This window comes from Poromitra crassiceps, assembly GCF_964638095.1.
Source record: "Poromitra crassiceps genome assembly, chromosome: 2".
NCBI lineage: Eukaryota > Metazoa > Chordata > Actinopteri > Beryciformes > Melamphaidae > Poromitra > Poromitra crassiceps.
This window is the reverse complement of record NC_139624.1, coordinates 83111799-83136710: the sequence shown is the minus strand read 5'-3', so window position 1 is coordinate 83136710 and position 24912 is coordinate 83111799. Positions and strand designations below refer to the sequence as shown.

The following is a 24912-nucleotide window of genomic DNA, read 5'->3' as shown; positions in this document are numbered from 1 at the left end:
GTTAGTTGTCAAAGACACTGTTAAAAATCCAAAGTTTGGAATCCCTGGGGTCTTGGGGATGAATGTCATTAAAGGGTGTTATAAGGAACTGTTTAGCGAACATGGTTCAGCTCTTTTTGAACCTGCTCCTATCTTTCAGGCCCCTGCCCTGTGGCGACAAGCTCTCCAACACTGCCACCAAGCTGAAATTCAGGGAACTTCAAGTTTCTTTGGTGCTGCCCGGGTGCGTGGAGGTAGGGTGTCCCGTATCCCTGGTGGCACAATGAAGTTAGTTCCTAGTACCTGCTCTCAACACCATTTTGACACTGATACTGTTGCATTTTTTGAGCCCCCTCAGTCAGGTCTTCCTGCAGGTCTACTAGCTTCTCCTGCTGTAGTTACCATTCTCCATGGGACCGCCTATATTCCCCTGGTTAATGTAGGATGCTCCGATGTAATACTCTATCCACGCACCATTGTGGGTACCCTCAGCCATGCCCATATGGTGAGCTTACCTAAAGGTATCATGGAGACCCAAGGTGAAGTTGTAGCTACCCTGTCCTCCCAAACAGTTACCAACTCTGTGCGAGAAAAGATAGATGCAGTGGATTTGTCAGTACTTTCAGGACAAGAACAAGCTGAGGTGAGGGCTTTACTGCAGAAGTACTCTTCCGTGTTTTCTGCCCACGATGGTGATTTAGGCTGTACTAACCTTATCGCCCATGACATCCCTTTGTTAGATGACATCCCAGTCCGTCAGAGGTACCGGCGCATCCCTCCCTCCGAATATGATGCAGTAAAGGCCCACATCAACCAGTTACTAGAGACACGGGTGATTCGGGAAAGTAGTAGCCCCTACGCCTCCCCCATCGTCTTGGTGCGGAAGAAAGACGGTAGCCTTCGAATGTGTGTTGACTACCGCCAATTGAACAGTAAAACACGAAAGGATGCATTCCCTCTTCCTCGAATTGAGGAGTCACTGGACACTCTGTGTGGAGCTCGCTGGTTTTCCACCCTGGACTTAGCCAGTGGCTACAATCAGGTCCCAGTAACTGAAAAAGACAAGAGTAAGACTGCTTTTTGTACACCTTTTGGATTGTTTGAATGGAATCGCATGCCGTTTGGCCTCTGCAATGCTCCAAGTACGTTCCAGAGATTGATGGAAAGGATTTTTGGGGCCCAGCATTGCAGCTCATTGCTCTTGTATTTGGACGATGTTGTGGTCTTCTCCTCCACTGTGGCTGAGCAGGTAGAACGTCTGGATCGGGTGCTGGGCCGGCTGCAGCGGGAAGGCCTGAAAGCCAAACTGGAGAAGTGCTCATTCTTCAAAGAAGAGGTAAACTACTTGGGACATGTCATTTCCAGTGAGGGTGTGTCAACTGATCCCAAGAAAATTGAAGCAGTGGCTAACTGGCAGCAACCTAAAAATGTGTCTGAGCTGAAATCCTTCCTAGGCTTCGCCAGCTACTACAGGCGCTTCGTGGATGGATTTGCCAAGATTGCTGCACCACTGAACAGAGTAGCAGCAGAGTTGGCCGGTTCCAGGCACAAACGTGGCTCGAGTAGACCTCTGATGGAGGCCTGGACTGAGGAGTGCGAGCAGCGTTTCCAAGCGCTGAAGAGGAGGTTAGTGGAGTCCCCGGTCTTGGCATATGCAAATTTCTCATTGCCCTTTATTCTGGAGGTGGACGCCAGTCACAGTGGTCTGGGAGCTGTACTTTCCCAGGAGCAAGAGGGGAAGGTCCGTCCAGTAGCCTATGCTAGCCGTGGCCTCAGACCTCCAGAACGAAACATGAACAACTATAGTTCTATGAAACTGGAGTTCCTTGCACTTAAGTGGGCCATGACTGAAAAATTCCGGGAGTACTTGCTCGGTCAGAAGTGCACGGTCTACACTGACAACAACCCACTTAGCCACCTTAACACCGCCAAACTGGGTGCTGTAGCTCAACGTTGGGCGAACAAACTGTCCGATTTTGACTACACAATTAGGTACCGACCCGGCCGATTGAACAGGAATGCAGATGCATTGTCCCGCCAGACACTGCCAGATGTTGCTTCCGGCACCCCGCTCCCAGCGCTTTTACAACAAGCGGTCCACAGAGAATCACCACAACAGGTAACTCAATCTGCCATTTCTGCCTTACCTTGCCGCTCTCAATCAGATTTGTGCTCTCTACAGGAGGCGGACCCCACCATCAGTGCCTTTCGCCGTTTCTGGAAGGAGGAGAGGGGCCCGAGTGCTGAAGAACGGACCCAGCTCTCAAGGGCGGTATTGGGGCTACTGCACCAGTGGGACCACATAGTGGAGGTAGAAGGTGTACTGTACCGCAGTATCCAACGGCCAGATGGAGGGGAGGAGATATTCCAGTTGGTGCTGCCTGAGTCACTGAAAAAGGAAGTGCTGGAGCAACTGCATCAGGACCATGGGCATCAGGGGGTCGACCGGACTACAGAATTGGTGAGGCAACGTTGTTATTGGCCTGGCATGCACCAAGACATTAAACAATGGTGGCAGGTCTGCGAGAGGTGTGTAGTGGCCAAAGATACACAGCCCCAAGCCCGTGCATACATGGGTCACCTAATGGCTTCAAAGCCAAACCAAATTCTGGCAATTGATTTTACACTACTAGAGACTTCTTCAAGTGGACTAGAAAATGTGTTGGTGATGACAGATGTGTTTTCGAAATTTACACAGGCAGTGGCTACCAGAGACCAGCGTGCTTCCACTGTTGCCAAAATATTAGTCAATGAGTGGTTTTACAAGTTTGGTGTTCCAGGGCGAATCCATTCTGACCAAGGGAGAAGTTTCGTAAACATGCTTCTATAACAACTCTGTAGCCTGTATGGAGTGGAGAAGACCCATACCACCCCCTACCATCCGGGTGGTAATGGCCAATGCGAACGTTTTAACCGGACACTTCACAATCTTCTCCGTACTTTACCATCAACAAGGAAGAGAGAATGGCCATCCTGTCTTCCCCAACTGGTATTCTCCTATAACACCACACCCCATCAGTCTACTGGTGAGTCACCTGCTGTTCGGTCAAGAACCCCAGTTACCTGTTGATTTCCTCTTAGGGCAGATTGGAGAACCATCGAGAGGCAGTGTTCAAGACTGGGTCCTGGAGCACCAAGCCAGACTGGAGACAGACAAGCTGAAGACCATGGCCGGCCGTCGCAAAGCCCGACATGATCAAGCAGTGCGAGATGAGCCATTACCAGTGGGTCGGAAGGTTTATCTGCGCAACCTGGGTGTGCGGGGCCGCAACAAAATGCAAGATGCTTGGGCCTCCGAGGTGTACCAGGTCCTGAGGGCGCCTACAGGAGATGGCGCTGTGTATACCATTGCCCCATTGGGTGACCAGGGAAGAGTGAGGCATGTCCACCGCAATCACCTGAAGTTGCACCCTGAACCCTTGTCACCGGTACAACCGAGGGGTGCTCAAACATTTAGGGCCCCACTGGATGCGGAGCAAGCAGCTGAGGACGATCTCTGCTTCCTATTGGTTGAGGAAGGCCCTGGGGCCAGGGCCCCAGATCCCCCAGAAGAACCGCAGCGGCCCAACACCCCGCCAATAGACCTGGTAGCACCATTACACCAGCCACGGCAGGAAACCAGAGACCATCCCCAGGCCACATCAACCCAGGACACGGTGGCATCACATGAGGAGGGGCCATCCACCAGCCAGCTCCCATCTCGACGGACAAGCAGGGCTAATGCAGGAAGGCACCCCAACCCCCATAATCTGCCAGAGGCGGTGGGGAATAGGGTAAGAGGGGCTATGCACGCCCGAATGCCTGTGTCTAACAATATGGTCTCTGTTGTTTTTAGGCCCTGGGAAAGTGATGTTCATCGTCGGGACGACGATGCAGAACCCGGGGATGGATTGTAACAGGTAGAGCTTGAGCTCATGTAGATCTCTGCTGGTCCCTATGACACACCCCTGCTATGGGAGACTTCATTGAAGCAAATTGACCAATGAGCAGCAGCCACACACACCTGAGTCGTAGCAAAAGGTAATTTTTACTAGTGCTGTTCACAATATATTTATGAGGGAATCTCCCAACATTTTATTAATTGATTCACCTCCTTATAGATTGCTCATTCTGGACTCCCCCCCCCCCCCCCCCCCCCCCCAACCCCCATGTCACTGACCGAACGGGGACCAAGGTAAACTATTTTATTGGTGCTTGTAACTGGAAGTTTTATATCTTGTACTAATGGCCATTCTTAAATAGGGACCGGCAGTAAAGCCCCGGCTACCTCTCGTGGAGTGTAGGAATCCCCCCCTGACTGACTCCTGTTGCAATGGGGTTAGTTTGATGCACCAGAGGTATTCTTCAATTCCAGTTGGGTAACATTGGAAGGGTTTAAAGGTCCGACCTTAGTATAAATTTGTATTTGTTTCTTTGTGCAGGTTATCGCCCCCTGCTGTTTTGCCTTAGTTATCTTTATGATTTAGTTTCTTATATTTAGTTTGTTGTTCCCATTTACTTTGCCTTTGCTTGTTTATTTCTGTTATTTTCTGACAAACCATCTGTTTCCCCCTTTCCCCCCCCCCCCCCCCTGATCTTGAGGAGTGTGGCCGTGGTGGTGGGCATTGGCAGCGGAGGGGCCCCTTCCCTATTGCATGCTTCTGTTAAATGTGCGCCAAACACCTTTTTGCTCACCCTTTGCCGTGCTTTTGCTGTGCTTTTGCAGTGTTTTTGCAGTGTTTGACCGTGTGGTGCACCTCGTCGGCCTCGATCGTTTAGCAAGCCTCCCCTAGCCTTCGGCCTCCTCCATCAATTTCCTTTCCCCCCCGCCTGGTAGTGTATGAATTGGCTTTTTATGATAATTATGTATTTTTGATATTAGGCAATTTTAAACTAATCTTAATAAACTAAAAGTGTTTTTATTGCAATTGTGAAATAAAACTGTTCATACTTCCCCCCTACCACAGCTTCCAACATTACTTCCTTTGCAGGCCAACTTTTCCTAAATAAACAAATCATTTTGTGAGCTTGAAACCACGTCTGTGTCTCTTTACAACTTGACCTGTGTGTATTTTATATAAAGTGTATTGAGCAGTATTTCCTGGGGTGCAATCCCCTAGGTGGCGTTGTTGGTAATCCAAGGTTCCAAAGCCTCTTAGTAGGCTTGGTTACATTCGCAGTGCGCTATAGGGGCAGAAATTGATGTGCAAGAGAGAGAGGGAGTGAGAGAGAGAGGGGGAGAGAGAGTGAGATAGCGGCAGAGAGAGTGATTGAATAACGCCGTGGGTGCATCCCCGGCGCACTGAATAAGGCCTGGTTTTGAAAAGCGTTAACCGCAAAATTAACGCCCGTTGAGAAGATCGCTTGAGGCTGGTATTTAAGGCCGAAATGCCCATTCTGGCCTATTCTGGCACTGCGCCACGCCTCTTCAGCAGAAAGCGCATTTCGGGGCGTAAAAACATGACGGTATCCTCCCGAGTCAGTGGTAGGCAGGCGTAAAGCGTGTTTTTTTGCATTTAAGGCCAGTTTAGCGCCTAGGGCCAGCGGGAGAATAGATCCCTATATCTCCATCCTGGCCTGGGAATGCCTCGACAGTCAAAGCTGGCTAATGTACAGTAGTAGCCAGGGAAAGGGAAGTTTGGGGTCCCCTGCTGGAACTGCTACCTCCGCGACCCGATCACGGATAAGCGGTTGAAGATGGATGGATGTGCTAAGTTGGGTAGCCTCAGTAATGCAGGTAATGGGAGCATCATTGAAGGCTTCACATAACTTACTGGCAGTGGAAGAGTTAATGTAGTGAGTGGAACAAACAGGAACATTTTGATTTTAATTTTGAAAGTGAGAGGGGCAGAGAAGCATCAACCACAATGGGCCTTATGCATGCCCGTAACTACCATTGAGGACACTGAGGTCATGACCTCGGTATTTTCAAAAAAGAACAAAAAGAAAAATAGCCCCCGCCCCCAGATCTATTCATCTGTCATTGATGTTTTAAAGCCCTCATAAATAACATGATATATGACATAGCTGATCAGAAATGCAACAATTTGCTTCCTCTCTGTGTGCTATATAGAAGGAACTAAGAGACATAACTCACCACAACATTCAAATTTTGCATTGGGGCTAGATTGGGGCTAGACTTTGGGGACAGTTCTATTGAAGTGAATGGGTAAGTAACTCCCCTGTAAGTGATGTTTGTGTAGATGGCTCATGACTGTTAACAAGCTGAACAAGATCAAATGATTCTTGATAACCTAAAACGGGTCAGGATGAAAATAAAGGCAAGTAATAAATCAGGAAGCATCTCTGAAAGGAGCTGATTGATGAAGAGGCAATTTCATGAATATCTGAGACACCTGCCAAAAGTTGGTGCAGGGAAAAGTAAGCCCCAAAGACAAAAGAGAGAGATTTAGGTGATACAGCAAGACCGTCACCAAAAGATGAGAATGCTCAAAGGTACCAGGTCAACTAAAACTGTAGCGCTAATGTGGAGTTGGTTGTCGCACAAGGTCGTTGGGGGCTCCTCAACAACAATGGAAGCTTATAAGCGAGTTTCAGGAGCAGGACCACGCAATCAATCAGGCCTTCACAAGCCACGCCTCCCCAGGTGAACCTAACCTCCTATATAACCCCACCTGGCCCGTTGTCTCCTCTTGGCTCTCGCTTCTGCGCTCGTGCACGCAAACGATTACCGCAACCACAGTAATCTCGCACGCCACGCCGAACGTCTACTCACCCGTGGCCACGGATGCCGCTTCCTTATCCTCGTCGGGACGACCTCCTCCCCTGGACCCCGGACCAGCCCGAAGCCGATGCCTCTCCCGCCGCAGGCAGCGTCCTCGGGACCCCGTTCACCCGCACCTCTGGCCACGGATGCCGCTTCCTTGTCCTCGTCGGGACGACCTCCTCCCCTGGCCCACGGACCAGCCCGAAGCCGATGCCTCCCCCGCCGCAGGCAGCATCCTCGGGACCCCGTTCACCCGCACCTCTGGCCACGGATGCCGCTTCCTTGTCCTCGTCGGGACGACCTCCTCCCCTGGCCCACGGACCAGCCCGAAGCCGATGCCTCCCCCGCAGCAGGCAGCGTCCTCGGGACCCCGTTCACCCGTATCATGTGAGGCGAGTATCTTCCTGGTCATATAGCCACCGACCATAGGTTACATGGCAAAGGGAATGACAGACGAAATACTAGCTTCTCCAGCAGTACGTGTATGCACCTCGAAAGCTTTCTCACGGCCGTATATCATTTAACGTAATGCAACTTGTTTACTTTAGCTCGTTAACAACCACGTGATCCGGATGTCTGCTCATGCAAGAGGTTGGATGCCGCTCCACGCTGTAGGTATCCTCAGATGATTGCAAAACATGCATGTTTTCCAGCAACTTGTGCGATTTTCTTCTAGAGCTTCATTTCGTTTCCTACCGGCATGTCACGTGGTTTGCAAACAAGCCAATGGTCAACGGTCTCGCCTCGGTCGCCATCTTGACGTTACGTCACCTGAAAACAAACCTAGGCCTCCCGAGTGTCAAGCCACCTAGTGTAAGCAGCACCACTTCCCATTGTTACTTCAAAATAAAACCGGTTGAACGTTCATACATTTTGCAAACCCCAAAGTAAGGGTAAAGAACGTATCTAATAATAGGACGAATCAGTGTGACGTCACTGCCATCGCTTATATTTTGACATTCTGAGTGAAAGCAGAATTAGCTCAAGAGTTTCATGTACAATATATGCATGTTGTAGAAGCTAAGCCAATTCTTTAAGCCACTGAGGTGCTATGCCAGGGCTTCACCTGATTGACGCACACTTTACCTTGTTTGATTGAATCAAAGTCCGAGACAACTTCTTGCTTGGATACTCGTTACATTTATTTTCTTGTATCCTCTTTGTTTCCACAGCATTTCCAGTAGCAAACAAACAACAAATAAACAGGTAATTTAGGTACTGCAGCAACAAGCTGCCTACCGTGGGTGTGTGTGGTCAAAAACTGTATGCTCTTCCGGGCGAAACACCTGATCAGAGCAAAGGGGTTGGTCTTACTTATAGAAGAGCACTAATTGGCTCCTACACACGTTGTGTTAAAGTTGTGTGCCGTTGCCACCCAGTGACGTGGTTCGTTTACAAAAATACTCGCCCGATCCCTCGTATAGGACGACCGGATCCACACTCCGTTTGCAACGCCGTTTTAAACGTTTTCATTCATGCCGCTATTTGTGATTAGACAATTATTCAGATGCAACGTCATCGTGCACGGTGCACCAGCACCACGGTTATAAACAAGAAAAAAAAAATAAAAAAAATAATAATAATAAAAAAAATAATAATAATAATCCACTTAAAGGGGCAGCACGCCTGCCCCCACCCAGTGACACGCCAGTACGGCAGCCGGGCCATGCCATACTGTAGCGTTACCAGCCACCTCGCTCGTCATCGCACTCAAGCACCGGCGGGGCCGCCATGGCGCCAGCAGCCTACATCTAGCGATGCGGCAGCCTACTGCTAGCAATGGCCGCAGCCTACATCCATTGACAGCCATCTACATCTAGCAACCTCCGCCCCTACGTCCGGTGACTGAAGCTGCCCTATCTAGCGACCACTTGCGTCTAGCAACTACCGTGGCCCGCATCTTGCTATCACTGCCGCCCGTGTTTGGCTGTACTCCCGCCCGCGTCTAGTGCTTCAGCGTACGTCAACCGCCCACGCCTAGCCGCTGCCTCAGCATACGTCAACAAACCATCGCTGCCTACGTCGAGCTACACCCGGCAACCACCGCCAACCGTGTCCGGGACCCACCGCACCCACCACCGCCCGGATCCAGCTACCGCCTCAGCATAGGTCAAGAAACCGTCACAGCCTACATCGAGCTATGTCCAGCAATCACCGTCGCCCACGTCTAGCAATTGCTTTGGCCTACATCCAGCACGTTCTCTAACCGACATTTGGCAACCACCCCAGCCAGCAACCTCCGCCGCCCACGTCTAGCAACCGCCGCAGCTTACACCCAGCAACTGCCACAGCCTGCATCTAACATCTGCCCCAGCCAACGTATAGCGACCACACAGCGACCGCAGGCTACATCTAGTAACTACCACAGCCTACCTACGAACGAAGTTCACGCGGGCAGCCAGCCCCACGGCACTGCCATCATTACCAGCTGCAGCCGAATGCCTGGGGGCCTTCAGGCACCGGGATGCCTTCAGGCACCGGGATGCCTTCAGGCACCGGGATGCGTTCAGGCACCGGGATGCGTTCAGGCACCAGGATGCGTTCAGGCACCGGGATGCGTTCAGGCACCGGGATGCTTTCAGGCACCGGGATGCCTCCAGGCACCGGGATGCGTTCAGGCACCGGGATGCCAACGCCCTACGTAGACTACAATCAGCACCTGCAGCATTCCCAGTCCACACTGCAGCCGATCCAGGCAGGCCTACCTGCAACCCCCGCCACCTACTCCCTCCACCCTCAGCATCTGCCCTCGCTCTCAAGCCACCAGAACAATCACAACACCATTTCAGTAGCTTTAACAACAGCGGTGCAAGACGCAATGTCACGAAGCACCAGCACCATGCTCCAAGCAGCCTCCCAGTTCTACGAACGGCACAGAGCTGTAAGTTAAACCAATTTCCTCCATCTCAGTGGCTTCCTGATTCGACGAATGGCATCAAGTTGCCAGTTAACCTGTTTCCCTTCATCTCGACAAATGACGCAGGGTTGCCAGTTAACCAATTTCCCCTCCATCTCAGAAGATTCCTCTCTGCGACCGGAGTCGGTTGCCAATTAACATCTCTGTTAATCAGCCTGGACGTCACCATGCAGTCGGCCATCGTCGTGCATCCAGCAGCCGCCAAGAGGGCCAGGTCGTATCCCTCCCCTGCCTGCCCACATCGGCCTTTTCACTAAAGGTGCTCCTTCCATCGGTTTTGGGGTTCTACGGTGACAGATGGTTCGCGGCAGCATTGCTCCCAGAGCTCACAAACACGTGTCGGGTCACCTTCTCCGACCTTCATGAAATCTACCCTATAGTAGCCGCCGTGATTCCGTGCGGCCATGAATGGTCACAAGTTCAGATGCTGGTTCCTCACATCGAATTTCATCCAATTATTCAGTATTGACCTTTAACGTGTAATTCCTGCACTACTCCCCTTCATCCGCGAATCTCAGAAAACCATCAACCGCCTGTCTCACTCGACTCCGTTATCATACTGGTCAGCTTGGAAAAGCTTCCACCAGTTCCACCGCCGATACAAGATCGCCTTCCCAACATTCAACCTATTCACCTTGATCAGCTTCACCTCCTATGCCCCCTCCGTCCGGCCATCCAAACTCAACCGTCAGGACTCTCAGTGGCTTCAAACTCATAACCGGCATTCTAAGCCTAACTTCTAACCACCCTCAAGTAGCCTCTCTCCACAGTCGTCTCCTTCGCCTGGAAGCAACCAGAGACTCATGCTGCCTTCCTCTCACCTCCGACTTGCCGTCAATATGTATCAGTACCGCTCCGGCTGCGACACTCCTCAACACGTATCTGTATCGTTCCGGCTACGACACTCCTCAACATTTATCTGTACCGCTCCGGCTACGTCACTCTTCAACATGTATCAGTACCGCTCCGGCTACGTCACTCTTCAACATGTATAAGTACCGCTCCGGCTACGTCACTCTTCAACATGTATCCGTACCGCTCCGGCTATGTCACTCTTCAACATGTATCCGTACCGCTCCGGCTACGTCACTCTTCAACATGTATCAGTACCGCTCCGGCTATGTCACTCTTCAACATGTATCCGTACCGCTCCGGCTACGTCACTCTTCAACATGTATCAGTACCGCTCCGGTTACGACACTCCTCAACATGTATCTGTACCGCTCCGGCTACGTCACTCCCCAACATGTATCAGTACCGCTCCGGCTACGACACTCCTCGCATAGCCTGAACCTCGGAGGAACCTTCTTGACTTCCTTCGGTGATCCAACTTCACCGCCTGAACTTTTCTCTTCAACCCACGCCGCCATGTTTGCACGTCCGACCTACATCATCACTCAGAAGAGACCTTGATGATGTCTATTTCAAAGCCCCGTTACGACCGAATCCTTCAAGGTCCTCTCATTTTACCTAAATTACCTGAAATCATCTAGCTGTACACCCACGATCCTCTCTTCGTCTCCAGTTCCGGCCAATTGGCCACTGGATTCTGACTCCACCATCACCTCCGGCTTGTCCTCTCCTCATCCGGTATCTCCCCCATCCACTACTCCGGACACTCCTTCAGAATCGGTGCCGCCACTTCATCCCTCGCAACGGCACCCCGGAACACCTCATCAAACTCATGGGGCGCTGGTCCTCCCAGGCCTACCGTCGATACTTACGATCAGATCTCAAAGATCTCTGTTCTGCTCAGTCCTTTCTCTTCACCTAACTGGAGGTTTTTGGGGGTCTGTCGAAGCCGCTCGACTGCTGGACTCCTCTGAGACCGGAAGTAGGCTGGCCCCCGCCGAACCTCCCCAAACCGCTGACGATCCGCCGAGACGGATCCCACGCTCCACCGAGATGGAGCCCATATACTCCGCCGAGACGGAGCTAATTATCCATTCAAATAAATGGTCAAACGTTCCTGGTTGTTTGTGTGGTCCTTGCTAGTGAATGGAAGCTTATAAGCGAGTTTCAGGAGCAGGACCACGCAATCAATCAGGCCTTCACAAGCCACACCTCCCCAGGTGAACCTAACCTCCTATATAACCTCACCTGGCCCGTTGTCTCCTCTTGGCTCTCGCTTCTGCGCCCCTCCCCCCCACCCCCTCGTGTTCTCTCTCCTCCATTTCTCCATCTCCTCCTCATTCTGTCTTCCTGTATAGGTAACTAGAAGTAAGGGGTCTGTCGAAGCCGCTCGACTGCTGGACTCCTCTGAGACCGGAAGTAGGCTGGCACCCGCCGAACCTCCCCAAACCGCTGACGATCCGCCGAGACGGATCCCACGCTCCACCGAGATGGAGCCCATATACTCCGCCGAGACAGAGCTAATTATCCATTCAAATAAATGGTCAAACATTCCTGGTTGTTTGTGTGGTCCTTGCTAGTGAAATAAGACTGTTCTGACCACACAGACAGACAAAGTCAACCAGAAGGACAAAATAGACTGTTCTTCTCGAGGAGATTTAGTCGTTCAGTGTGTGCAACAATGTCACATCTTCAACCAATCTGTGGTCAGTGCTCTGATCTTTGTTGTTGTGTCCTCGGTCAAATGCTCGGAAGATGCTGAAACCTGCATAAACTGCTCCATTTTAAAATTGTCCTGTTTATTTGTTGTTTTTGCATAATATTATGTGTGTTTATGAAGATCTCTGCATATTTCAGGAAACATTTTCATACACATGTAACTTCATCTGTAAATTTGATAGTGAAATAGCTAGCAATGAACATGGGCACGCCTGGAAATACTGTACACATTCTTATATCTGTATCAGAGGATATGAACTAATGATGTGGAGAGCCAACAATACAATTTGCCCACCCTGGGCTGCAAATATGTAGATAAACAAACTGCAAACATCTATTAAGCTGTAAATCTGTCAAGAGTCACTATATTGAGAATTCTTTCAAGCCATTTGGAGCTGTGTATTTGCATGACTAAGCCGTGTCCTTATCTACAGAATGTCCTTTTAAATTCAACTCATGTCCTATCCACCAGATCATGTGTCCATTTCTAATGAATAACTGTTCGAACGGTTCCCACTCGCGTGCTTAATCACGGCGGGGCGGCCGCCAAGGGGCCCAATCCAGGGCCAATCGGGCCTGGAGCTACTGCGAATAGTGACATCATCAGTGATGTATGACATCCCAATGGGAGCCACGGGACAGCGATGACATCAACGGTAGTACAAATTACATCATCGGATGCAACGACCGCATCGGTGATGTGACATCATCAGAGCCATGAACATCATGATGCAGATGCTGTCATAATCGCTATGACATCACCGGTCATGTCATAGATGCCACGATCGCATCTATATGAGCAGACGCGAAGGACATGGCAGTTCAGTCTGAGTTCACGTCTGTGTTCAGTCTGTGTTCCATTGAGGACAGGACAGAGAGTTCTAGATACACCATGTCGAGAATACCAAGCCCTCAACTCAACAACAATAACTCAACAAATGACTTCCACTCCATTGACCACGACTTCCAAGAAGATATCGGAGGGGGTTTGCCTATCCGGTTGGTGAGCGGGATCTGGGCAAGTGGGACCTCCAACGCACTGTTACGAGTAGCCCTGGGACAATACGTGTTAACAACAATGAATCAGGCGAATCACCCAACGACCAAGAACACTCTGCTAACCAACTTCAAAAAAGTCCTCCACGAGCCGGAGTACAAGGTTGGAGCACCAATGGTCAAGGAGGCGAGGAGGCCAGTGACCCTACCGGCAAACACAAAATATGCCTCTATCTCTCTGTTTGTTTGTCTGCTCTCTTTCTCTCGCTCTGTCTCTCTTTTTTGTCTCTCTCTTCTCATTCTTGAAAACACAAAAATAACCCATATCTTATATATATCTTGTTGCTCATCCAGTTTGGTTGACAAGAATTAAACAAGAACTACAAGAATGCCAGGTTTGCCACAAATACTAAATCTGATGTATGTCAAAATTTTCCAGTGATTCAATTGTGCATGTTAAAAGATGATTAAATCCCCAGTCTAAAGATTGAGATTTAAGAAGAATTTAATGTGTATAGGAGGACTTGATTTATATGACCTTCCCACCACATTGTAACTCAGATCTGTGCATTTGAAGAGTGATTAAAATAGTTGGAAAATACCGTTTTCCCCAGGCCTGTTTTACATACAATAGAAATTGAGGCTTAATGTGCTGAATTCAAAAACCAAATAAAGACAAAGTGAAGTGCAAAAGGTTAAAGATTTGCAAAATCATGATTGATTGCCAACAAGTGAATGAGCTTTGTCCCCATACATTCAACTGCCGGTGAAGGCTGTATAGCTAAAATATGTTCATTGTGCCTGCTGAATAAACACACACAACTCATTCACTTTCCAAGAATGTGGACTATTCTTCCATCTTTGAAATGCAGAGGGGCGGCTGTAGAACAGGAGCTAGAGTGGGTCATCCACTTATCGCTTTCGATAAAAGAGGTCGGTGGTTCGATCCCAGCCTTCTTCAGTCCGCATGTCGAAGTGTCCTTGGGCAAGATACTGAACCCCGATGCTCCCGATGACTGTGCCAGCACCCTGTGTGCCACCATCGGTGTATGAATATCTGTCTGAATGGGTGAATGTACCTACGGTATATAAATATATATAAGTGCAGGCCATTTACCATTTACATTTAAAAAAAGGTTAAAGCTTTGAAATTCGAAGGATTGGACTTTTAAATAAAGACGTTGTATGTTACAGTCACAGTAATGATGGTCTTTGTGAGGTCCATGAATCCATCCAAACAATATGTGCTTCGTACAAAGGCTCCATGTTAGAGTTGTTAGCGATGGGCTTTCTGCAAGGTTTTCCAATCCCATTTTCATGTGTGCTCAGAAGGTTGCGGTGAAACTACAATTTTTATGAATCTAAATAACAATTTTCAAACAAACAGTTCCACTCCAGGTGCATCCACAGGCTTTTGTTGTACACAAGATACATTTTGAAATATCAAAATATTCAAACTGTAGAAAGAGGAAAAGAATGCTGCTTGACTTCAATATGTTGTAAAAACAGGAGAGGTGCTCATTGGAGGTTGGGTTCCTGTCCATGTGAATAAGGAAGTAGGCACTGGGCCAAGGCACTCAGGTCTCCATTGAGCCTTTATTAAAGCCTTTATTTCAAGTTGGCTAAAGGCATTTATCATTTCAATAAGGACCTCTTTGCCTTGGACTTTTTTAATAGGGCCCAGTGCTTACTTCCTTATTCACCTATCAAAATATTCACTATACTCGAAAGGCCTCCAGGATCTGTACCCCAATCAAATATGAGCACTGTCTCCCCCCCCCCCCCCCTTTTATTTTTTATTTTTTTGATGTTGTCGTTGTTGTTACACCTGTCTTGTTGATATATATGAGTTGTTGCCAGCATTGCTAGGTAACATGTAATTGCTAGTATGGTGTGATGTTGTTTGTCGCGTGCCGTTGCTTTAATGTCTTGTATCTCTGTAAAACCAAAAAAAAAAAACTATACTCGAAAGAAATTCATTAAGGTTTGATTGACCCCAATATTGCCTGCCTATATTACCTTTAATATGAAAATTAATACAAATCTGTCACTCAGCCCTAAAGCAATGAACAGAGTAGCACCACAAGTTTTTTTTTCTGCACCTGTGGGTGTGTTTGTTAACAAATAAATTATTCCATTAGTACATCTAGATTAAATTACTGATGTTTAAATTTACCTTATTTTATTTATTTATCAATGTTCTTAATTCTCAGAGTGTCTGCTTAATTAAGTGGTGCAAGTTTATCCAGATCCAGGACCGAGTAGCAGTGCATACATTATCATATTTGTCGTGCACGTTGTATTGTGATAATGGTTACAGTACCTCTGTGCTCACTGAAGTAACTGAAGTAATTGGGGCAGGTTATTGTCACCATCTCTCCAACTCTGGCTGTAGGCCAACAAGCCACGATATCCCACATCCCTTGGCAACCTGCCAGGAGAATACATGAGCATTAACATAGCATATCTCTCTCTCGCTCTCTCTCTCTCACACACACACACACACACACACACACACACACACACACACACACACACATGCAGGCACACACACACGCATGCGCGTGCACACAAACACACATAAGCTAAAAACAGTGTGCAAATTACATCTTTTCAAGTCAACTTGGCATCTCAGGGCTTGTGGAGACTTGGATTATGCCATGTGAGCAGCAGTATGGTGCCATTCTGTTTTGTTTTTCTGTTGTTGTTGTTGTTTTCCATTTTAGCTCGAGACCATGTTCACACTCAGCAAACAGCTCTACTTGCCTGACGCGGCCGGTCGCCATTTCTCAAAACTGGGACCGGGCTGGCTGCATTCTACTGCATGTAGTACATTGACTGTCGGCAAGTACCTCATACAACCCCACATCAAAAAAATCCAAACTATAGCCCTTTAATCATCCTGCATCAACTTCAACAAATTACATTTCTCACATCATATTCCTAACATATTCTTAACAGTCAAATCAAGTAAGTTAAATTAAATTAAATGTCAACACAGGAATGGACTCAATAATCCCAGTCTACCCCTCCACTTTGAGGACATCATGAGTCAATTCTTAAATGTTGAGTCAAATATTGCAAATGTTAAATATTGCAATAAATTGCATACCTTTCAACATGGAGGCGCTACAGAGTGGATTAGTCCTCATGTGGAAAGATATGGAAAGAGCTAATACAAGGATCAATATTCAATCAGGTAGTTCGACATTTATATCAACCCTGTTCACACGCTATTATGAACTCATCCAACACACTATAACTTATTAAAATACTGTATATGATGATGATGATGATGATGACTTTGATGATGACAGGAGAAATACGATGATTGAACTAAGAATTGAAGAAGAAGGGAGGGGTGAATTCTTGTTCCTCGCCCACATCCTCATCCAGTGTGTGTGAGCAAGCATGGGTCAGTAAGAGTCTGCAACATGACTGATCATGCTGCTCTGAAAGGAATACGATCCAGAGATAAGCACAACAATGTCAGCAGGGACTTCATGAATATGAAGCTGTGTTACTTGGTAATATATACGCCCATGCCCTTCAACACTATACATACACAACATGCAATTATTCACAAGTTTCTACTGTGAAACACTGAAGTATCTGATCGTGGCCTCCTTACAGGAACACAGGGACACAATGAAACACTGAAGTATCTGAAGTATCTGATCGTGGCCTCCTTACAGGAACACAGGTACTCTGAAACACTGAAATATCTGATTGTGGCCTCCTTACAGGAACACAGGGACACTCTGAAACACTGAAGTATCTGATTGTAGCCTCCTTACAGGAAGACAGGGACACTCTGAAACACTGAAGTATCTGATCATGGCCTCCTTACAGGAACACTCTGAAACACTGAAGTATCTGATCATGGCCTCCTTACAGGAACACAGGGACACTCTGAAACACTGAAGTATCTGATCGTGGCCTCCTTACAGGAACACAGGAACACTCTGAAACACTGAAGTATCTGATCGTGGCCTCCTTACAGGAACACAGGGACGCTGAAACACTGAAGTATCTGATCGTGGCCTCCTTACAGGAACACAGGAACACTCTGAAACACTGAAGTATCTGATCGTGGCCTCCTGAAACACTGAAGTATCTGATCGTGGCCTCCTTACAGGAACACAGGAACACTGAAACACTGAAGTATCTGGCCGTGGCCTCCTTACAGGAACACTCTGAAACACTGAAGTATCTGGCCGTGGCCTCCTTACAGGAACACTCTGAAACACTGAAGTATCTGGCCGTGGCCTCCTTACAGGAACACTCTGAAACACTGAAGTATCTGATCGTGGCCTCCTTACAGCAACACAGGGACACTCTGAAACACTGAAGTATCTGGCCGTGGCCTCCTTACAGGAACACTCTGAAACACTGAAGTATCTGGCCGTGGCCTCCTTACAGAACACAGGGAGGTTGTGGCCTCCTTACAGGGACAAAACACATTCCCATTAACTTCATGTCACTGCAATCACCAGTTGGTACTTGTGTGGGTCAACCTGAGCGCATCCCAATTATTTTAGCATGCAGACAAAATAATAATGTCCTCAAGGACTCACTGAGAAATCATATTTCAATGACAATAGACTTATATACTGCGTCCATCCTGCATAATGTATAAAGTGAACATATGAACTGCTTGTGTGCGTGCTGCTTTCCTGCTTATCTCTTCAATGGCAATCATTTCTCCAGTTCCCTCTGCTTCCTCAACAGGAAGGTACTGGAAGCCTATTGCTATGGCATATCCCTAATAACTGGATTTACAAGGTTGTGTAGCACATGTGTGAGGAAACATCTTCACAGCTGTGCAACATACATAGTGTTCCACGCAAACTGAGACCAGCTATAAAACTGAAGTATATCTCTTGACAGTTTGTATACTCTGGCATGCTGCCTTAATAACGACAAGGCTATACACATACTGCTACAAAACGACTGTTGAGGGCCTCCCCCACCAAATACAGAGACAGAGAGAGAAGTTGGTGATACACTTTACATGGTCTGATTCAAATTCAGATTGTCTTCAGTTAAGTTCTTTTTGAGCTTACGACACTTTTCTAATAAATCTCAGAAGTTCTCACTTTGTATTGCATTATATTGCTTGTTAATGTGTATGTTTTTGTTTTGTTTGAAACTCAGGATTTAAGATTCAAGATCAGAGATGGAAAATACTCAAGTACTTGAGTAGGTTATTTTTTTAGGATTTGTACTTTTTAAGTATGTGATTTAATGCTATAATTTTACTCTTACTTGAGTAATTTTAATAATAGATTCTACTTGGGTACTTTTAAATGTACACTGAGTAAATGAGTAAATTCATATTTGTTTTGCACACCGCACTATGAAAACAGCACAGTAGCATTGAGACAGCTTGCTACAGGTCCGCATTTAGGGTGCCCAAACTGGTATAGCTTGTTAGTGCAGTCAGTGGTCAATTAAATTAAATCACACTCAAGACTGGCCAATTGAATTAGACAGGTGTAAGATCAAATTGTAATGATCCCCATCATCACATTAGCTCAGAAATCACAGTTTTATTTGACACTGCTGATAGCCATAGCTAAATGGATGTATCTGATTGTGACGGTTGCTTACATGTGATTGCTGCTGCTAGCAGCTCTAGCTCATCTAGCAAAGGAGAAAATCCCTTGCTGCATATGAACAAGCTGTTCAGTATGAAAGCCAAGACAGACAAAGACAGGGACAGCTTAGATAACACTGCTAACGTGCTGGATGTGTGAAATATAATTACTCTATTAGGGTCAATAATATTTTTTTTTTTTTTTAAGTAACGGAAATGTACTTTTACTTTGAGTATTTTAAATAGGCAGCGGCGTTCCAAGCAGGTGAAGTCAGACTTTAAGAAGGTGCTCTTTGGTCAAAAATGGGGTAACACAAAAGTAATCAAAAAAAGGGCTGAACCAAGACACTCTTCTCAGAATTAAAAAAAATAAGCTTTAATTCACGGTCCATTTCTGAACAAACTAAAAAGCCAACCTACATGCTGTTGAAATGTGTATTTTTTATTATTAGTTTTTAGCTTCAGGGGCGGAACAAAATGCTAAGGTGTGCCAACTTTTTTTTATTTGACTTTGTGATACTTGTTGGCCCCAAGACCAACTTGCTATCATAATTGGCCGATCTCATCGCAGAGCATTTGCATTTGGGCCTGTCACACTCTCCTGTCCATTGCAGTGATGATGACTCAGGGATGTGTGTGTGTGTCTGTGTGTGTGTGTGTGTGTGTGTGTGTGTGTGTCATATTTTTTTGCACATGCACAAATCAGATGATGCTTGCAGCTAGCACTTAAAGCAGGACTAAACCCCAAAACACCTTTTTTAAGCTTTTAACCGATATATATGTCTTTTGGGGTGGTATGTAAAGGATTCTGGTCAAAATCTCCACATTTGAGACCATGTTACAATTTTACAACCCCCTATCATTTCAGCAGCATAAGTGCCCTCTATGGGTTCAACCGGTTACATGCTGCCACTCCGACGTGCTGCCACTCCGACGTTCTGCCACTCCGAAATATCGGCACTCAGAAAGGGGGTCTATATTCCCCGTTTTTCACTAACCTCTCCCAGCCCCCACGCCAAACCTAACCTTCCCCCATGCCTAAACCTAACCTCCCCCAGACCCTAAGGCTGGTTTCACACCGACGACCCAAGCCTTGCCTATGCCTTGCCTTTACCCACGCTTTTTAATAGGCGTCCGTTTTAGTCAACGAGGCTGTGTACACCGGCCGCCTGAGCGTGAACCCTGCGTGTACCCACGCCTTGCCTGTGCCTTGCCGATTTTATCGAATAGGCGTGAGTTCTATTTTGAAGCCGACAAGGCGCGTGCAGGCAGGCTTCTTCTGTCAAGCCATGAAAGAAAAACGCACAATATCCGTCGGAAATTGCAAAGTCAACTGAATTTCAAAATAAAATGGAGTTACTACAACATGTTGAGCAGAGAGACAGAGAGATTGACGGGTGGCTATCACGTGGGGCTTTCTCCCCGTCGGCAAACAAATCTTCATGAGAGAGAATAGCGACCGAAGAAGCAAGATGGACAATGTTGTTGTGCCAGGCTGCCAGCACATAGCCTATTCTTGCAAGATCACCTCTCTAAAATGTCCGACTATAGTCAGACCTGGTTATACATATCCAGCATCAATAGAACATTAAATATATCCGATTTATTTTACCTAGAGGCTACCCATGACAATTCTGGACAACACGTGAAAAAATACAGTCGGGAGAGAGGAGAGGCGCTTGTGACTTGGCTCCAGGTTCGGCGTGCAAAAGGCGTGCGGTGTGATCGCAAAAGCGTGTAACAGGTTCACGCCCAGCTCGGCGTAGGCGTGGGTTGAGGCAAGGCAAGGCGTAGGTTGTCTGTGTGAATGAAGCGTAACCCAAAACCTAACCTCTCCCACCCCCACGCCTAAACCTAAGGTCGGCATTGCGGCTTCTAAGGTGAACGACCGCCAGTCCGAATAATGGAAGTTAACGTTCGGAGTGGCAGCATGTCGGAAAGGCAGAGGAACCCCGGTTCAACCCTACTTTTTTATGCCCTCAAATGAATGGCGGATTTGATGCATCGTTACATCACGGTGGTATTTGCGTGTGCCCCACTCATGTGATTTTTTTTCTCCCATGTGATTATTACTGTAGTTCACGCGGCGCGAGCCCTTTAAGAGCAATGCATCATGTGTAATCGCCTACTGTGGCTAATGTTACATGGCAGTAAAACCGAACTGAATCAGGGCCGGTTCCAGAACAAGATGACTAGGGGTGCATCCTAGATAGGAAGGGGTGCAGATGCCCGGCCGAAGGCCGGGCCCACTCGGGTGGCTGGCCTACGGCCGGCCGCCCGAAAAATTTGACATGTTATTTTACTAAAAATAATGCATTTGACCATCATTTCAAGTAGAATGATACCACCCAAGCAAGAATATTTCAAGTGTTTCAAGTGCTTTACTGAAATATTTGGACCATATAATGATAATACAATTATCTCAACCTTAAAAGGTTACATATAGGTGCCAAAAAGCCATAAAATCACATCAAAGAACAAAGAAAAACAACAACTATAATTCAAGTTTAAACAGTAAGTGTGCAGCTGTAGCATTTATTAAAAAAAAGATTTTTTTTTTTTTTTTAATACTTTTCAACTGAGCATGCAGACAATTAAAATAAGGGTGCAATGCATGCTTTTGCACCCCCGTAGAACCGGGCCTGCACTGAATGACCAAATTGATATAACTTTTAACCATTTTGAGTAACACTGTTTCTATACGGATCACCAGTTTGTTGTTTATAACGTGGCTGGCTATATTTCTAACGTTCTCTATCTATCTCTGATACACTGAAAATACTGGGAGGCGGGCGTCTCTGTCGATGATTTGATTGAACAGTTCTGGGCACTGGCGTGGCGTTGGCCAATCCTGGCATTTTCCACCCCCAAATCGATTGTGTTCTGGCGCAAAAGAGTGGGTTCCAGGATGAAACAGGCTCGAGCCAACTACGTTATCTTTAGAGCAGCACAGTAAATACAATATTCCTGCAATGCGAGTTTAACTAAACAGTTACATGTCCTCTGCATTCTACAACAAATAAAGACATTACAATTTGTTTTATTTTGTATCTTACAGTACATACTTATTGGCCATGTTATTATAGTTTATTCTGCCAGGGTACAGAAGGGAGTATAGGCGGCCATCTTGCCTGCAGTTTTCAAATCAAGTAGAATACCGTTCTGCCAGAAATCTGGGGGGTACCCCGTTAAAGACAACTCGGATCGCCGGAAAAAATGGGTTCCGACCTGTAAAAAGTGAATTGAACGGTCGTTCAGGCCAGAATTACAGCTCGGAAATTCGGGTATCATCCAGAGCTCCGGTTTCTCCGAGTTGACGTCACAGCCACATCAAAATGGCAACTTGCATCGTTAATGATAATCACAGAATTATTATAATTCAACAAATTGTGTTCCCAGTTGCCGTGATAATTTACAGAAGCAGGCATGCAAATAAAAATGTTTTTTTCTTTGTTGCCATCCATGAATCTCCAATATTTTCCTTTGAAACCACCACAGTTTTATGTCTAGATTTTGTCTATGTGAAATGCAGTGTACATACAGTATATCATTTTGGATGGATGGCCATTTTAAACTGCTTCACATTTAGGGATTGGTTCTGTTTGGCTCCTGATTTTTTATTTTATTTTTTGAAACACCACAAAATGAAATGTGTTTCTCAGGAAGATGTCACTGGAGCAAGGCGGGCTGTTAATGCCTTTTGTTCAGGTGCAGAGACATCAGACTGATGTTTTGAAGTATACATCTTCATCAGCATCAATGTCAGACAAAGGCCATGGTCTCATATAAAAACTGTCAGAGAATCACCAACAGTCTTCTTTTCAGATTAAAAAAATGCTGATTTTTCCCTCTGTGAAGCTGCCCCGTGTGTGAATGTCATTCTTTCCACCTCATTATTGGTAGAGTACAGACATTGGCTTATTGAATGTACTGCTCCTTTCATTCACCTGTTGGTGATTCCCTGACAGTCTTTATATGAGACCATGGCCTGGTCGGACATTGACTTGATGAAGATGTGTTGTACATCAAAACACAGTCTGATTTATCTGCACCTGAATAAAAGGCATTAACAGTCCGTGTTGCTCCAGTGACGTCTTCCTGACGGACTTACTGCTGTTGTGTCCTGCTCCTGTGAGGGACAGGACCTGCCGTCAAGCTGAAGCTTGGTGGAACCCCCATTCTACTTGTTGAAATGTATTTCTGTTTGTAGTATTTACTTACACTGTAAACTTTGTAACCCTGCAGAGTATAAATGATACAAGTTTATCTTGATTGCATGGAAAAACACAATAATAATATGTAGCACAGGTTGTGTGGAAAATAACATAACCAATTATAAAGGTTATGGTAAGAATCTAGTGATGGGGGGGAAATATGCTTAGCCTACTTTTACAGCAGAATTTCAATGTTGAAATGAAATGTGTTATCTAGAATCTTTGGTGTGAACATACACAGTATATGTTGGCCTTGAATTAAAATAGAAATAATGAATTAGAAAGGATGAGAAACTGGGAATTCCATGGGAACCTTAGTAATAAGCTCAGTCGAGCACAGACCTCTGCCATGGGTGACAAACACTTTTTGGTGAGGTGCCACGCCCAAAAGCACGCCACCTTTGACCAATCAAATGAAAGATTAATCACTTCTTCCTTGACCCATAACCAACCTGTATACCAAGTTTTGTGCAAATCTGTGCCCAACCTTAGATATCCTGCTAACAGATGGACAGACTGACACACAGATGGAAGCGAAATATTACCTCCTTGGCAGAGGTAATTATAATTAATTTCTATTAAAATATGATCCTAATTCCTAGTAAGTACTCCATTAAATTATGTACTAGTAGAGACCATCTTGCGATGGGATCACACCAGCCGCGACACCCGCGACTTAAAACGAATGTTGGCCAGGGGCATAAAGTGGGGGGGCCAATATGGGGGGGCTGGGCCCTTGCTCGGATCACGCCCATTTTTTAACTCAACCTTCATTTTGATCTCAACTACACTCCTGTAAAGTTTCGTGACTCCATCTTGCACGGTGTTGATGATGTCGCACTCACAAAATCTGTCCACAGACAGACAGACAGACAGACAGACAGACAGACAGACAGACAGACAGACAGACAGACAGACAGACAGACAGACAGACATATTTAAAACACCTGGCAAAATACTCAAACTGCTTCTGTGGTAGTTCCCGCTACTTAAGGTGTCGCCAGGACTAGCCTGGATGGAAAACCCTCGTTCCGAGTCTTCCGGCTATGGGCGGGAGACCCGGAACCAAAGTGCTGTGCTCCAGGAAAATATTCTGCTCAATTCTTGTGTTCCGTTCAGAAGTAATGTTATGGATCCAATACCAGCCCTGCTGTCGCAGTACTCTGGTAATTCCTTGGTTATGCTAACAAGCCCAAACTGTTACCATCTTAAATCTCTGACAACTACAATAATACAGATGTTTATTTTGTAATGTACCTATAGTTACAGCTGGGTGTCACTTAAAGTCAGGCTGCGCCATTTGTGAGTGAACAGTGGTCTCTGAGAAAACGCTGTAACCTTCAGTTGTGCCTGCTATGGCCTCCCACACAGTGTTACCTGCCTATTCATTGACTCGCGCTGTTTCCCATTTTCTTCAAATGGCTTCCTGCAAACCCTAAACAGTGTGATAGCAGGGGGCAAATGTGCTTGGAGAATGACCTGAAGTGACGTTCCCGGACCTGGAGGTGCTATTCTCGCAGCGCTCCTTCTCCAGCTCGACCTCATTCACCACATCACACATCTGCACGCATCCCACCTGCAGAAAAGACAGAAATATTAGAAAACAAAGAATAGCATGTTACACTTTCATCTCAGTGCAATGAAGTACTGTAACAATTCATCTTACAACAGTGAGGTACAGTAGAGGTGGTCCTCCAGACAGGTTTCATGCCAATGTTACAATAATGAATAATATTCATTCGTGTATTACTGGGCTGGCATGTGTCTTTTTTCCTTTGTCACGACATATCACATTAAGTTACAATGACATATGCACTGTTTTTGTTAATATAACTGTTTAGTGTCCTGTGCATGTTTATAATGGCTGCAGGCTTGGGGGACAATACAGTAAAGGTGTACATGTACACGTGACTCTACTCTACTCTAGTTA

The 24912-nt window shown here is 46.5% G+C and overlaps 1 protein-coding gene across 1 annotated transcript in view; it reads right to left on the bottom strand.

Annotated features, from left to right (window-relative positions):
- Positions 1-24543, bottom strand: part of vipr1b (vasoactive intestinal peptide receptor 1b) — a gene marked incomplete at both ends in the record, with an annotated part of 98565 nt that extends 74022 nt beyond the window's left edge. Inside the window, 2 exons of the mRNA XM_083651579.1 lie at positions 15493-15600; positions 24462-24543. Coding sequence (XP_083507705.1) covers positions 15493-15600; positions 24462-24543 — 190 coding nt within the window. The remainder of the gene's footprint in view (positions 1-15492; positions 15601-24461) is intronic.
- Between the last annotated feature and the right edge of the window lie 369 nt (positions 24544-24912).